The 16,197-nt window shown below is 51.4% G+C and overlaps 1 protein-coding gene across 4 annotated transcripts in view; it reads left to right on the plus strand.

Moving 5' to 3' along the window:
* Positions 1-16,197, plus strand: part of FBN3 (fibrillin 3) — a 130,195-nt gene that overhangs the window by 107,684 nt on the left and 6,314 nt on the right. For all 4 annotated transcript variants that reach the window (XM_031610541.2, XM_090125837.1, XM_090125838.1 and 1 more), the window contains 28 exons: positions 64-186; positions 887-1,009; positions 1,367-1,492; positions 2,088-2,210; positions 2,941-3,063; positions 3,317-3,478; positions 3,983-4,051; positions 4,280-4,405; positions 4,724-4,849; positions 5,029-5,178; positions 5,611-5,682; positions 6,720-6,845; positions 7,274-7,399; positions 7,981-8,106; positions 8,346-8,462; positions 8,729-8,857; positions 9,448-9,567; positions 9,954-10,079; positions 10,456-10,608; positions 11,049-11,114; positions 11,391-11,516; positions 11,745-11,864; positions 12,408-12,530; positions 12,790-12,921; positions 13,479-13,604; positions 14,412-14,618; positions 14,882-15,007; positions 16,059-16,181. In XM_031610541.2, the coding sequence (XP_031466401.2) occupies positions 64-186; positions 887-1,009; positions 1,367-1,492; positions 2,088-2,210; positions 2,941-3,063; positions 3,317-3,478; positions 3,983-4,051; positions 4,280-4,405; positions 4,724-4,849; positions 5,029-5,178; positions 5,611-5,682; positions 6,720-6,845; positions 7,274-7,399; positions 7,981-8,106; positions 8,346-8,462; positions 8,729-8,857; positions 9,448-9,567; positions 9,954-10,079; positions 10,456-10,608; positions 11,049-11,114; positions 11,391-11,516; positions 11,745-11,864; positions 12,408-12,530; positions 12,790-12,921; positions 13,479-13,604; positions 14,412-14,618; positions 14,882-15,007; positions 16,059-16,181 (3,495 nt within the window). The remainder of the gene's footprint in view (positions 1-63; positions 187-886; positions 1,010-1,366; positions 1,493-2,087; positions 2,211-2,940; positions 3,064-3,316; positions 3,479-3,982; positions 4,052-4,279; positions 4,406-4,723; positions 4,850-5,028; positions 5,179-5,610; positions 5,683-6,719; positions 6,846-7,273; positions 7,400-7,980; positions 8,107-8,345; positions 8,463-8,728; positions 8,858-9,447; positions 9,568-9,953; positions 10,080-10,455; positions 10,609-11,048; positions 11,115-11,390; positions 11,517-11,744; positions 11,865-12,407; positions 12,531-12,789; positions 12,922-13,478; positions 13,605-14,411; positions 14,619-14,881; positions 15,008-16,058; positions 16,182-16,197) is intronic.

Here is a 16,197-nt window from a genome sequence, read left to right on the forward strand (position 1 = left end):
CTCCCTCGTTGTGTCTTTGGGAAGCTGAGCTCTGTCGTACTCCAGTGTCCTTCCTTTCTGCAGACATTGATGAATGTGAGATTGGGGCCCACAACTGTGACATGCATGCCTCCTGCATCAACGTGCCTGGGAGCTTCAAGTGCAAGTGTCGCACAGGCTGGCTTGGAGATGGGCTGAAGTGCAATGGTGAGTTCTCAGCCTTGAAGAGGATGTTGGTGTGCTCTGTGGGTACCTCTGAGAGTTGGGCTCTGTTGGCATTTGTGCTTACAGTGTTCTTGAAACCCTCTAGATGTGGATTTTTGTAGGTGTGGGATGGAGTCTGCAGGTGTTGCACTGTCAGGCTCTGCAACTATGTCTGGGGAGGACATGGCAATTAGTATGGGAGTGAAGGCATGTATCTGTGGGATGTGGAGTGCGTGGGTGATATTGAGGTGTGTGTTGAATGTCAGACTGACACCATGGCTGTATGGTGGTGTGTTGGTGCATGTTGTAGAATGCGCAGGGATATGTTAGTGTGGGAGGTATGTGGGGTTGTGCTGTGTGTATGGTGCTTATACATGAGTGCAGGGATTTTTTGGATCCAAGTGTATGGTGTGTATAAAAGGTTGTACGGGTGCATGCATGGTATGTGTGCCTGAACTAGGGATGCATGAGGGATATGGATACGTGTGCATGAGTGTTTCTTACTGCCAGATTTTGTTGGCACTGCCAGGGGAGTGTGTAATGGCCATGGAGACACACAGGCTCCGAGTGCCTGGAGGCTACAGTCTCCTGGGCCACTTATGTGTCCACCTGGAGCACATCCCTGGAGTCCCTACACTAGCTCTCCATGCTTAGAGGAAAGGCCAGAGGCAAAAATACTGAGGGGGTGCTTCTCCCTGCCCAGACTTGGACGAGTGTGCCACAGAAGAGCACAAGTGCAACCTGAATGCCAACTGCATCAACACACCGGGCTCCTACCGCTGTGCCTGCCGAGAAGGCTTCAATGGAGATGGCTTCTCTTGTTCAGGTGAGGCCCACAGACCCACTTAGCAGCAGGAATGTGACTTAACTGTCTTGCTTGTCTCATCTCATCTTAACTACCAACCTCTCCTGACATCTGGCTGCCTGTGGGCAGTTCCCCAAACCAGATATCCCCTAAAAGCATCCTGCCCTGCAGAATAACCTGTGAGGTACATTAGGGAGACATCTACCTTCTTCTCAGCAGGTGTTCAGAGAGGTTCAAGACAATTAGAAGTATTGCAGTGCCTTTTCTTTGCAGCCTTCTAGCAGAGGGGAGGGAACAAGCTTGTGGGAATGTCTTGGGCAAAGTGGAGGAAGTTCCTCTCTCTTGGTTAATGCAATTCAATCTCACCTGACTCCCCAGATGTGGATGAGTGTGCAGACAATGTGAACCTGTGTGAGAATGGGCAGTGTCTCAATGCACCTGGGGGTTACCGCTGCGAGTGTGAGATGGGCTTCAATCCCACAGAAGACAGCAAGGCCTGTCAGGGTAAGTAACCAGAGTTTTGTTTGCTGTTTGGAGAGTTGCAAGGTCCTTTGTGGCATTGATCTCTCCCTTGCAAATGCACCATAGCCACCAGATCCACTACTAAGCAAAACTCACCATCGTTTGGTGGTGCAAGGCTCCTGTGTTATTGCAGATATTCAGAAACCTGTCAGTCAGTGCTGGGTACCACACTGCTAGTGAGCAGATCGTTGTGGGCCATACAAAACTGCAGGCTCTGCTCTGACACCAATCTGCTGCTCTCCAGGCTGTCAGGTCCAGGCTGTGAGACCAACTGCAGAATTGTCAGCTCTTCCACTTAGAGGACTTGGTCCCCAGCCTGCAGAGAGCTGGTCTAAGCCAAGGATCCATGCAGGATATGAGCAATCAAATAAATGAGAGTTAGGGGAGAAGGCATACATACCTCATGCATTGTCCTGTTCACTCAGGAGGTGATATCCTTTGGCACTAGAACAGTCATGAGAAGGTGGGTTACCACATCAGTGGCTGGGTAGTGAATGTTTTTCAATGGGAGCAGGAGAAGCCCTTTCTGTCCCTTACCTTGCTAGATCCTAAGTACCCGGCTCTCCTTCTTTTGCAGACATTGATGAATGCACTTTCCAGAATATCTGTGTCTTTGGGACCTGCCAGAACCTGCCTGGCATGTTCCGTTGTGCCTGTGATGATGGCTACGAACTGGACAGAAGTGGAGGAAACTGCACAGGTATAGGACTTCTGTGGGTGCATGGGATGAGGCTCAACACACCATGGTACAGCCTCACCTTGAACACTGTTTGCAGTTCTGGGCTGCAAAGTATAAAAAGGATGTTAAGATACTTAAAAGCATCCAGAGAAGGGCATCAAAGCTGGTAAAAGGCAAGACATATTCTATGAGGAGAGGCTAAGGACATCCAATTTTTTAGGTTAGAGAAAAGGAAGTTAAGAGGTGACCTCACTGTTCGCTACAACTTCCTGAAGAGGGGAAGCAGAGAGTGAGATCCTGATCTCTTCTCCGTGATAACTGATGGCAGGATAAATGGGAACGGTGCAAAGCTGCACCAGGGGAGATTCAGACTGGACATTAGGAAAAACTTCTTTACCATGGAGATGGTCAAACACTGATACAGGCTTCCTAGAGAGTTGTGCCCCATGCCTGTTCAGTGATCAAGAGGCATTCAAATAATGCCTTCTTTAATTTGCTTTGACTTTTGTTTAGCCCTGAATTGGTCAGGCAGTTGGACTTGATGATCTTTGCAGGTCCCTTCTGACTGAGCTGTTCTGTAAGCATATTCTGTGAGCCTTGCAAATATCATGGCTGTGGGAACACATCCTGTACACAGCACACAGAACTTAGGGTAGGGACTGTTGTTTCTGAGGCAGTCTTCAACATTCACAGAATCACAGAATTACAGATTCCTTTCGTTTCAGTCTTTATCATCCTTCCATCTTTTCAGACATCAATGAATGTGCAGACCCCGTGAACTGTATCAACGGCCTGTGCGTCAACACTCCTGGCAGCTACCTGTGCAACTGTCCACAAGACTTCGAGTTGAACCCCACTGGTGTGGGCTGTGTGGGTGAGTGGGGATCTGTAAGCACACCTTCCAACCAAGAGCTTGGTGGTCCTTCTTGTCGGTCCCTCGTGGTCAGAGCTGGCCACTACCAGAGATAGACTTAACTGCAGCAAAAGAAGAGTATCTTCCTCCTGTTAAGCCTGGCCCACCTTGTTTCACTAGTATGGGTACTCTCCTGATTGGAGAGATGTTATTTCTCCCTTGCATACAATTCTTTGCTGGACAGGTTTGCTCACACAGTGCTTTCTTTGTGCAGATACCCGTGTTGGGAACTGCTTCCTCGACACCCAGGATCGTGGAGATGGGGGAATCTCCTGCAGTGCAGAAATTGGAGTTGGTGTCACTCGGGCATCCTGCTGCTGCTCACTGGGTCGTGCCTGGGGCAACCCCTGCGAGCTTTGTCCTCCAGCCAACACAAGTGAGTGGGAAGGCATCTGGGATGAAATTGGGCATGGGCTGAATGGGCAGTATAAGAGGGAGGAGACAGGAAGAGGCTGTGTCCTTATGGTTTCTCAGGGGCCTCAGGTCTGGTATTTGTGATCATCACAATAAAGCAAAGGAAGCTGAGGGAGGAGAGGCTTACCCTGCTGTGCAAGGTTGCATAGGTGGACCAGGGCTGAGAGAAGGTGGGATGGGGAAAAACAGCAAGTTGTGCATGAGAAGTCTAGGTTGGTGTCCTTTGTACCTCAGCACAATAGGCTGGGAGAGGGAAGTGGGTGTGAAATACCTCCTTTCAGGAGTGGGCTGGTAGAGGGAGAGAGTTAAGCTGGCTTGGAGTATGATGAAAGTCGGACCTCTCACCCTGAACCACTGTCACCATCTTCATGGCCTGTTTTTCCTGGAATTCTCCTGTTTTTCCCTCCCTGCCCTCTTTCACATGAGCTCACTTGGCTCAGGACCTCCTGACTGACTTTTCCCACAGCTGAGTACAAAACCCTGTGCCCTGGAGGAGAAGGTTTCCGGCCCAACCCCATCACTGTCATCCTGGAAGGTAAGCCTGCCCAAAGCCCTCCCACTATTTGCTGCACTGCTGGGCCCTCTGAGCTCCAGCCACTGAGCGACAACATCATATATTCTCCTCAAGCATTCTCCAGACACCTGGCAGAGCTGCTTAAGTGCCAGCAGTGGGTGCAGGCAGTGGGTCAGCACAATGGGGGTCCTGAGCTGTGGGTGCTGCTGGGGCTGCAGGTGATGAACACCCCCTATTTTCCCTCCACAGATATCGACGAGTGCCAGGAGCTGCCAGGTCTCTGCCAGGGCGGCAACTGTGTGAACACTTTTGGCAGCTTCCAGTGTGAATGCCCCCTTGGCTACTACCTCAACGAGGACACACGGATCTGTGAAGGTAACTGCACTGTGCCCTGCATGTCTTTGTGCCTGGTGTGTACATCGTGTGTGGATGTGTGTGCGGAGCTGTGGTTCTGTCTGTGCAAGGCCTTTCCTTCATGCTGTAGGAGTGGCTGGCAGAATCTCTTCTTTCTCCATCCTTATCACAAACCCTAGCTCCTTTCCCTGTGCCAGGCCAGCCTGATCCCTGTGCCAGGCTGTATGAACCCTGGTCCAAGCCTGTCCATATCTTGTGCCCAGCCCACCCTCCATTCTGTGTCAGGCCTGTCACTACCTGTGCTCGGTACTTTAACCTTCAGACTCCTCTTTTTGGCAGATATTGATGAGTGCTCTGCTCACATTGGGATCTGTGGCCCTGGGACCTGTTACAACACCCTCGGCAACTACACTTGCGTGTGCCCCCCCGAGTACATGCAAGTCAATGGAGGAAACAACTGCATGGGTATGGCATCATCTGAATCTCTGGGAAGGGCTGTGTCAGTATCCTGGCTGTGCACTGCTCATGGGTGGTATGATGGGCAGCACACTGTGGGCATTGTGGCTGAGTGGAAGGAACAGGAAGTGCTGGGAGCACAGCTGGGGCTCAGGAGGCACAAGTCATTGTCTGGGCTACCTTTGCAGACATGAGGAAGAGCGTGTGCTATCGCAACTACAATGACACGTGTGAGAATGAGCTCTCCTTCAACATGACAAAGAAGATGTGTTGCTGCTCCTACAACATTGGCAAAGCCTGGAACAAACCGTGTGAGCCCTGCCCTACACCAGCCAGCCGTAAGTCAGCCTTCCTGGAAAGGCACATTGGGACCATGGCTGCCCCCAAGCGTTTTGGGATATGAGCACAGTGGGAGTGACAAAATAGTTGGGGAGAAGGGAGAGCATCATGGCTGGCAGGCAGTTCTTGCAGATGTGCACAATGTCAGACAGGCAGCTCTGCATGCTGGAGGAATGCAGGTGACCAAGTTGGTGTCTGCAGAGATGGGGAGGTTTGTGATCTGCTGAGGAGGTGTGGGGGCATGCAGTGGCTTGGGACCTTTACCCTGAGCCATACAGGTGCTTGGTGTACTCACATGCCAGCCCTATGGTTCCTGGCTGAGCACTGTGCGGGTCCCCCTGCTCTCTGTATCCTCTCTGCCATATTTGGGCTTTTTGTTCCTCACTGCCTGCTCACCAGGCATGGCCATGACTGTGATGTTCTCCTTCCAGCCGAGTACCAAATCCTGTGTGGGAACCAGGCCCCTGGCTTTATCATCGACATCCACACAGGGAAGCCCATTGGTGAGTATGCCAGCCCTGCAGTCCCATGCCCTGCAGTACCACAGTGCCTGAGAGCTTGTTTGCTTCCCTTCCCTTAGCAAATTAAGACCTGAGCAGAGAAAAGGCAAGGAAAAAAGTGGCAAACATGATTGGCTTCAAACCTTTCTCCCAAGTGTCCAGTTTGCTCAGAGCTTCCCATGTTTGCACGTCTGTTGGTTTCTGTTTCACCTGGAGAGACAGATGGTCAGTGACCACAGGCAGTAGCCAGCTAGACCCAGAATTCACCTGTTGCTCGTGCTGCCAGCAGCACAGACCTGACAGCCTTAGAGTGCTGAGAGCTGAACTTTTAGGTTTGTGTTTCAATAGATGAAAAGCCAGAGGTCTTGGTGAGAATCCAGGTGTTTGTGGAGTCTACAGATGTTGAGGAGTCCACAGATGTTTTGCAGTCATAAAAGATGGGCTTGCTGGACATTTCTGAGACAGCAGATTAGTTAATCATTGCTTCACCTGGTCATGACAGTGCCAACCTGAACACAGGAGAATGAAGAGGGAGAAAATGAGTTCATCTTCCATCCCCAGGAAGCAAAGCGATGGGGCTGCTGGTGGATTGTGCTGATCACAGCATCAGAGTCAGGGACTCCTGAGCCAGCTCAGTGCTTCATTGCCCTCCTGAGCTCCCCATTTGCAGCCTGGTCCCTGACCCTGAGCAAGTATCCTCATTTCTGCAGAGGTACAATCAGACAAAGCAAAGTGGATGTCCTGGGCAGGCTCCTTTCTAACATGTGCCATACAGGCTTTGCCAGCAATCCCGTATCTCCTATGACATGGAGTCTCGTGTGGCTCTGCTGTGTGCACAGAGCTCTGCAGAATGGCCACAGCCCAGTGCTGTCAACACAACCCAGTATCATTCCTGCAGGAGTTGTTCTGCTGTTTGCCTGCTGGCTCCTTCCTGCTGATCTTCTTTCTAAAATAAACAAGGGCAATGGTATTTCAGTAATGAGGGATGCTTTCCTCCTTTCTGCCTTCCTGGGATGGTGACAGATGTTGTCTGTGTGCAGATATTGATGAGTGCAGCGAGATCCCTGCTATCTGTACCAATGGTGTCTGCATCAACCAAATTGGCAGCTTCCGGTGTGAGTGCCCCATTGGATTCAGCTACAACAACATACTGCTCATCTGTGAAGGTAACTGGCCAGAACTGCTGCCAGGGGAGAGTGGGAGGCTGAGGGGGTTGCAGTGTAGCATTGGCATCTCCTTCACTCATGGTGCATCACAGTCAGGGCAGTCAGCAGAGATGGAACAGAATCTGCATGTTCTCAGCCACACTAATGGTTGGACAAAGATCGCTGATGTTCATGAATCTTCCTGTCTGTTTCTCCTCCTTTGTCCCTTGGCATGGATTATTGGGTTTAAAAGCATTTAAAAGATTTGAGTTGCACCTAAAATATATTATATTATTGGAAGAAAAAAAAAACAAAGAAAAAAAAAAAAAACAAAGAAAAAAAAAACACTGGTTGAAGCAAAACAAGGGTTAAAATTCAGGTGACTCCATTGAGCCTCTCCAGCCCCAGCAGGATGATGCCCCAACTGTCCGTATGCGCTTCTCCCGCAGACATTGATGAATGCAGCAGCGGAGAGAACCTCTGCCAGCGCAATGCTGACTGCATCAACATCCCAGGCAGCTACAGGTGCGAATGCTCGACTGGATACAAGCTGTCACCTAGCGGAGCCTGCGTGGGTAAGATGGGAGCTGCTTGCTGCCTGCTTCAGAGATGAGTGTGGGAGTGCTGGCACTGCTGGGCGCTTTGGTTGGCTCTGCAGAGCACTGGGGTGGGCTCAGGGAAGGATGGGATGAGGGATGCGCCATTCCCTTGTGCTCCTTCCTGGTCTTTTGTCAGTCCTGGGAACCACAACCTGCCCACACTGTGACTGTGGGATACCTCCACTTACGGAATAGTTCTTAGGGACTGTAGGCCCCTGAGGGATGAGGAAAGGTCTCTGGTCACACAGGTGTCTATCACCCAGCAGAAGGCCAGATCCTTCTATTATCTGCTCCTCTTTTTAGTTCTAATGTGGCCCAGAGGATGCAGAAGCAGCAAAGCAGATTTCATTCAGCAACTCATTGAAATCCTTTTTTAGAGATTGCAGATCAGTACATCTTGCTTGCTCTCAGTGAAGCCATCTCTCAGAAACCTGCAGCTTTGTCCTGCTGTGCTTTTGCTCACAGACTCAGCAGTGCCTTCTAGAAGGGCAGCACCTCGGCTTTTTCCTTTTGATCCATCCCTTCTGCTCACCAGCACCCACTGTGCTTTGTCGCAGGTCGCAACGAATGCCAGGAAATCCCCAACGTCTGCAGCCATGGGGACTGTGTTGACACTGAGGGCAGCTACATCTGCATCTGTCACAACGGCTTCAAGGCCACCGGGGAGCAGACCATGTGCATGGGTCAGTGTGGCCACCCCAGTTCTATGCTGCCCTTTTGAGCAAATCACATTTCATGACGGACGTGAGCTTCCTCCAGCACCTGCTGTGTAGTGCCACAGACAGCCAAGGTCAGGGCCACTGTGTCCTCATAATCCCAGGCTGCAAAACCACAGTGGCACTGTGCATCTGGCTGGGCCCTGCTCTCTTCTTCAAGACAGCGGCTCTCAGCCTTTCAGTCAGCAGTGTGTTTTTCCCTGCAGATATTGATGAATGTGACCGACAGCCCTGTGGAAATGGGACATGCAAGAACACAGTTGGGTCCTACAACTGCCTCTGCTTCCCTGGCTTTGAGCTAACACACAATAATGACTGCATGGGTGAGTTGCACATGGATGACAGACTGATGTCATCTGGTAAGAGCTGTGCGGCGTTCCCTGTGTGTCCTGCAGTGGCATACAGGAATTCACTTTTGTGTATCGGGTTGTAGCAGTTACAGGAGTAACTGGTGGATCTTGCCAGGCTGTGACTGCAGGAGTGGTTGTACATGTCACCAGTCAGGGGCACGGGGTGGTTATGGTGGCACGCTGACAATAATGTGCTGTGTGTATTTCTTCCCACTCTGCTCATCATTTCCCTCCCACAGACATTGATGAGTGCTCATCCATGGTGGGACAGGTGTGTCGGAATGGCCAATGCATCAACAGCATCGGCTCCTTCCAGTGCCTGTGCCAAGAGGGCTATGACCGGACTCCCGATGGGAAGAACTGTGTAGGTGAGTTTCCTTCCCAAGGATTTGAGCTGTGTGTTGGCATGGCTGCCACTGGGCAGTGCTGAGAGACATGGTCTCGAGCTGGGAATTCCCATAGGAGGCAACAGACTCTCCAGATCCACTCACAAGGTCCCAGGTCCAATCAAGCCAAAGCACATTTTACTGCCCATGGAAACTGGGCCCACTGTGCCTGCATCTCTGGTCAAGCAACACCAGCTGAGACCTACAGGCAGCAAGGGTGAACATTGCCTTGTCCGTCCTCCTAAAGCATCCAGAATTGTACCTGTGATGCCTTGAGAACTACCTTACAGTCAGGACTGGCTCTGCTGGAGTTGTTGCCAGTACTGTTGTGCAGGGTCAGACAAGCATACTGTGCCCGAGTTACCTGTCTCTGTCACACTGCCTCCTGCAACACATTGTCCTGCAGAGCTGAGCCTGCACTGCCAAGGTGCATGTCTGGAAAATGCTTTCTTTTGTCTTTAGAGCAAAGTAGTGTGCAGCTGCTAGTTGAGGGCCTGCCTGCAGAAAGGCAGTCTGCAACTGGGTTCTCAGAGCTGAGCACTGATGCACTGCTTATTTCCCCTCCTCTGCAGATATCAACGAGTGTGTAAGCCTGCCTGGGACCTGCTCCCCTGGCACTTGCCAGAACCTGGAGGGCTCCTTCCGTTGTATTTGCCCCCCCGGGTATGAAGTGCAGAACGACAATTGCATTGGTAATGTTGCCTCTCTGTCTCCTCTATTTCCAGCACAGCTCATGACCAACTTGGGTGGCTCTCATAGCAACCGTATTCTTCCTGGGTGGGCTGGGCATGTGTCACCACCCCCAAATACCCTCATGAAATAACCGGGCACAGAGCAAGGCCAAGCTGTTCCCAGGATTGGGGAGGGTCAGTGTTTTTGCTGTACCCTGACCACTTCATTGTCCCATTTGCCCTGAAGGTGCGTTCAGGAGTAGGGCTGGGGTTTCTGTCCCCAATAAGTGTGGTGACCTGCAGGCAGCAGAATTCCACAGAGATCACAACTTCAGCTGGTTTTAATGCCATGAAAAAAGGAGTGATCTTTGGCTGCTTTGTAAGTAATACATCTGCAATGCTTCCAGATATCAACGAATGTGAAGAGGAGCCCAACATCTGCCTCTTTGGGACATGCACCAATACTCCTGGCAGCTTCCAGTGTGTCTGCCCCCCAGGCTTTGTGCTGTCTGATAATGGCCGACGGTGCTTTGGTGAGTGCAGCTCTGCCCACAGGATGATGGGGAAGTACAGGACATGGCAGACACAAACACCGTGGATGGAGGCAGGAGCTGGCACAGCTGTCTGCTGTGACCCCTTAGAGGTGTTCTCAAGATTGGTAGGAGTGGGGGTTGGATATTAAGATATCCTGGTTTGCTGCAGGACAACTTCGTGTCTCTGAGCCAAAATTCAGGGGTGGGTGGGCTGCCCATTTCCTCTACAGCAGCACTGCCTGCCTGCAGAGCCATCCAAAACATCAGTATCCTGAAGAAAACCCTTCCTGATGCTGAAGGGCTATAATGCGGAGAGGAGAACAGCATCACCCTTGGATGACTGCAATGCTCTGTGCATTTCCCTGTCCTCCTACAGATACCCGCCAGAGCTTCTGCTTCACTCGCTTTGACAATGGGAAGTGCTCTGTCCCCAAGGCCTTCAACACCACCAAGGCTCGGTGCTGCTGCAGCAAGATGCCAGGAGAAGGCTGGGGAGACCCGTGTGAGCTGTGCCCACAAGAAGGAAATGGTAGGTGGGCTGGGCCCTAGGAGAGATGGCCTCCAACATGAGCAGCACAGGGAAGGTGTGCAGGTTGGTCCAGACATGTAATAGCTGTGTGAGCTGTCCAGCAAAAGAGGCTCCTCCATGTGGGGAGAATCACTCTGACCAGCTTGCAGTTTTCTCTAGGTCTTCAGCAACCACAGTCGGGTTCTTGGGAAATGGATTGCTTAGTTCTGTTTTGGATATGCTCTAAATTCTCAATGTGCCTTTAGATAAAACGAAAGCATCTCAGTGCCTCCGGATCCAAAGCAAGCCTAGGTGTTTCCCAGTGTGCTGGAATTTTATGGACTCATTTGTGCAGCGAGCTGTCAAGCCGTCAGTCATGCCCTAGAAGCAGCAAAAACACATTTTGGCATCTGGGAATGGGTTCATGTCTAATCCCAGCTCACTTTTCTGCTTTCTTCCAGTTGCCTTCCAGGAGCTGTGTCCATATGGCCACGGAGCCATCCCAGGTCCGGGTGACACCCGTGAAGGTATGGTGTGGTCCAGGGACAAGCATTGTGTCCTGTGGGGGGCGAGGTGTGACAGTCTAGAAGCAGCCCTATCTTGGCTATCATGAGAGAAGGATTGAATCCCAGTGGCAGTAAGGGGGGGATGTGCAGTCCCTCCTGAGCTCATGGTTTCTGCTCACTCGTGCAGTCCCCAGCTCTGGCAGGAGGCTGGGATTTCCGGGCCAGCTCTGAGAGGACAGGGGTGTTTCTGGCCATACACTCCCATGTGATTTAACCTTGCCTTGGTTACCACTCTAGATGTGAATGAATGCTCAGAGAACCTGGGTGTCTGCATCAACGGGGCCTGCATTAATACTGATGGTTCCTTCCGCTGCGAGTGCCCGTTTGGGTACAACCTCGACTACACAGGAGTCAACTGTGTGGGTAAGGGCCTGAGTGTTTGTCTTCCTCATGTCAACAGCTATGAGCAAGCACGTGAGTGTGTGTGTGTGGAAAGAAAGATTTTTGAATGCACTTCTACCCTGCCCCTTCCTTTTTTAACCCTGGCTACTGATTTTGCTGAGCCTGTGTGAATGCTTGGCTGCAAGAAGTTACCACCTTACATCTTTCCTATATAAATCATATACGTAACCTGGTCCTATCTTCCTCCAGATACAGATGAATGCTCCATCGGCAACCCCTGTGGGAATGGTACCTGCACCAACGTGGTGGGAGGCTTCGAATGTGCCTGTGATGAGGGCTTTGAGCCCGGGCCCATGATGACATGTGAAGGTAAAGCTGCTGTAGGGCTGCCCCTTCACCCTGCCTTGCAGAACTGCAGATGGGAGAAACCAAGGAAATCCCTTCCTGCCTGCCACTCTCCTGATCTCTTGGTTCCCACAGTGTCCATCCCCCTACCTCCATAGGCACTTGTACAAAAATTGAACTATTGTCTCAGAAAACCACACCCACATCCAGGCCATGTGCATGCCCCCACTTCGTTCACTGCCTGGCTGAGTGAGCAGCAGTCAGGTCAGCATCCCCTTTGGCTTCCTCTGAGGTTGGAGCTCAGGGTGAGTGCTGGAGGCCAATGTGAGGGCAGTAGCTGCCTCACCAAGGATCCAGGATCCTGTCCCCATCAGAGGGGCTCAGTCACCTGTTGTGTATCCCTTTACAACTGCAGACTGTGACAGGAAGCCCTGGTGAAGCACAGAAAGTTGTCATGAGATGAATGCACAGAAGGGAAGTCTGTACTGGGCAGGTTTTTTGACATTACTGTCAGCTGATCCTGCTCGAAGTGCAGAGTCAAGCTCTCTCCTCTCTTCTGCCTTCCAGATATTAATGAGTGTGCATCGAATCCTTTGCTTTGTGCATTCCGCTGCATCAACACCTTTGGCTCCTATGAGTGCACATGTCCATCTGGATATGCCCTCCGAGATGACAGAAGAATGTGCAGAGGTATAAAATCCTCCTTCTGCAGCCATTTGGGGATCTCCTACCCTCTCTCCAGGGTTGTCTGTCTCTGGTGCTAGACAGAAGGCAGGACGTCTGGACTGCTGTCTTCGGGCTCTTGCATCTACACTGGTGTCTACTGTGTGCCAGCCAGCTTCGGCCAAGGCAGCAGGGGTTGGCAGAACAGTGTAGCTTTGAACACCACTTAGCTGTTCCCACAGTGATGCAAGCTGGCAGGATGGTCTCACCAAACTTTTGGTTGCAGATCTGGATGAGTGTGCAGAGGGTCTGCACGACTGCGAGTCTCGAGGAATGCTGTGCAAGAATCTCATTGGCACCTTCATGTGCATCTGCCCACCAGGAATGCAGCGCAGACCTGATGGAGAGGGCTGCACAGGTACCAAGGGCCGGGATGGGAGGGTTTCTCAGTGGGGCTGGACCTGTATGCAGACCTGTAGCTTTTGCTTATGTCCTGTCAAACAAGTCCTTCCTGGGACTTCCCGTGTGTCACACCTTCCAGTCCTATTAGGTGCCTGCACACCCACAGTCTCTGCTCATCGGTAGACCCATATCCAGCCCAGGATGACTCAGCATTACATTTTTCTTGAATTTTTCCATATGTCTGTGTCAGGCCTCTTTGCACTGTGCTGCTTTCAGAAGTGCTGGCCCATGCACACCTGCACAGTGGTAGGGACAGGAGGAATGCAGAGCAGACCCAGCTCCACTCCCACTCTGGCAGCTTGGCCACTTGCAGGTGGAGAATGTGCAAAGCAGGGAAGTTGGGCACTCTGCTTTAGGGGAGGTCCGAGGAACATGGGTATGTTTCTCAGCTGTCCAGGGATGTGGGAGTGTACCTCAAAGGACTGTGTGGACTTGTTTCAAGCTGAGTGGTAGCATGGAAACTCATGGAAAGCTGAAATTTGTCACCGCAGTTCTTTGTGACTTCTCTCCTAGATGAGAATGAGTGCCGCACCAAGCCTGGAATCTGCCCCAACGGCCGCTGCATCAACACAGTGGGAAGTTACCGCTGCGATTGCAATGAAGGTTTTGAAGTCAGTCCCTCTGGCACAGAGTGTATTGGTAATTACCATGGTCTTGATCAGCCACTAGTTAGTGACGCGTGGTGCTTTTCAGGTGCTTCGGGGTTTCTGAATTGAATTTGCCCAAAGTAAGATTTAAAAATGGTGAACCACAAGTTCAGTGAGCTGTGGGGACAGAAGAAAATGCAGACAAGGTTGTTGCTAAGATTTGTTTTATGGACAGTTTGCTGTCCACACTTTACCATGTTGAGTTTTGCCCACAGAAGTAAGGTGCACCTCAAGTGCCTTGTAGGGCACTGAGCCTTGCCACTGCTGTGCCAGGAGAGTTGGGAGGTGAGAAGCTGCCAGGGCAGCGCCAAGGAGACCCCCAGGATCTGGCAGGTTTGGTGAGAAGTGAGTGGGCCAGAACTGGGGCGCAGGACAGGAACAAAAAAGATTCACCTGTTGGACAGAAGTATCCCATGTGAGCTGCATATCCTCATTGAAAACCAGGACTTTATGCATCTCAGAAAGTGGGAGCTATCACCCATGGCACAGGTCACAGTTTCTCTGATGTATATTCAAGTAGTGCCAGGGAACGTTTCTGAGTAAAAGAGATGGCAAAGCCTATGGAAGGACACGTGGCTAGAGACATGGAAGGACAAAGGCTAGAGACAGGGACTAGCCTGGACACCTAGCACCCAGTTGCAGGGAGATGCCTCTTGTGGAATCACCTTTGTCTTTTGTATTACCCAAACCAGACTAGTCTCTGTGCTGGAACTTTCAAAGTCTGGACAGCTTTATCACTTATCATTGCTGCTGGCAGAGTCTTACATCCCGAACTTGTCTTCCCACCCTCTCTATTCAGACACCCGCCAGGGCTTCTGCTTCACTGAAGTACTGCAAACCATGTGCCAGATGTCTTCCACCAACCGCAACCTGGTCACCAAATCTGAGTGCTGCTGTAACAGTGGGCGCAGCTGGGGACCCCAGTGTGAGCTCTGCCCCCTACTTGGAACTGCACAGTACAAGAAAATGTGTCCTCATGGTCCAGGGTACTCCACTGATGGGAGAGGTGAGCTGGGGTTCAAATCACCTTTAGTGCAGAGGGGAGAAAGAAGAAATGTGGTACAAGCAGAACTGCACTGGGAACTGACTGGGGCAGGTCTGCACAGTCCCTGGAGCAGACAAGAAGCCTCTGCAATATTATCTTACAGCTCCCTGCACGTAGCCTCTGGCGCTCAGATAGATCCTGGGTTGCCCTGGCAGAATGCAGTCATAGGAGCATGGGGATAGAGGCAGTACTGGCGTTAACAGTTCCTTCCCTCTCTCCTGCAGACATCGATGAGTGCAAGGTACTGCCCAACCTCTGCAAGAATGGACAGTGCATCAACAGCATTGGCTCCTTCCGCTGCCACTGCAGGCTGGGCTACACAGCAGATATCACAGGCACAGCCTGTGTAGGTGAGTTGGGATAAGGAAACCCATTTCTCTGTACGGCCCTTGGCCTTGGCAGGCCTCCCTCTCTCTGACTTTCCAGCATGCAAAGAGAGGGTCCTATAGCCTCTCTCCTCTCCCAGAGCCTGGCTTCCACCTCTGTCCATATGGTCTTGTGTGACCGTGGCAGGGCTGTGCACACTTTGTCCTCTTACATGGCAGTGCATCAAAGTCATCCCTGCACGGTGCTTAACTCCTCAAAACCCCAAAACCCTTGTCTTGTCCCTCTGACCTCAGGGGTCACAGAGACAGATAGGGAACGTGATTCAGAGATGACAATCTGTGAGCAGCCACACGTTTTGCTGCAGGGTGGCAGGCTTTAGCCAGCCTGAGTGCCACTCAGGTATTGCCATAAAAGCCACTCCTGGAATCACAGCTGCTAGCGTTTGGGAAAGTATGGAAGGGGATGAAGAGGTGCCACACATCCAGTACTGAGATGGTGTTGAGGACTGTGCCAGCAGACAGGTCCTGGATACAGAGTGGAAAAGAGGTCTTAGATCCCAGAAACCGAGCTCTGTGCCCAGGAGGGGAGCTGTGACCTTGAGCACCAAGCCAGGATTTCTCTCTAAACATTTGATTTCTCCAGGTATGTGCCCTCCAACCTGGCTCAAAGTTAAGGGTATTTTCAGAGCCCATTGCTGCTGCTCTTTGCTCAGCCAAGGTGACACAGTACCAAGAAATACAGGGCTGTGCCTGGTATTTGGGAGGAGCTTCCATACATCTCTTCAGCCAGGAGTGAACTGGAGAGGTTGTCAGATCCTCCAGTCACATCACATCCCATGTCTGAGCAGGAAGATGATTACGCTCTTTTCCTTAGGAGGTCTTCTAGATCTCCTGGTGGGAAAAATAGATTTGTTTGGGGCAGGGAGTGTTAGGACCCATGTGACTGCTTAGTTTTGTTGAGCCATGAAACCCAGGATCATCTGCGTTAAGGTTAGCCTGAATGGTCAAGTGTGACATGGGGTCCCATCCAGCAGCACAGCCCATAAACGTTTTGTCCTGTGTCTCTCAACTGCAGATCTGGATGAATGTAACCAGTCCCCTAAACCATGTAACTTCATCTGCAAAAACACAGAGGGCAGCTACCAGTGTTCGTGCCCCAGAGGATACGTTCTGCAAGAAGATGGGAAGATTTGCAAAGGTATTTCCCCAGGAGA

The sequence above is a fragment of the Phasianus colchicus genome, chromosome 28 (assembly GCF_987193195.1).
Source record: "Phasianus colchicus chromosome 28, bPhaCol1.hap1.1, whole genome shotgun sequence".
Classification (NCBI taxonomy): Eukaryota; Metazoa; Chordata; class Aves; order Galliformes; family Phasianidae; genus Phasianus; species Phasianus colchicus.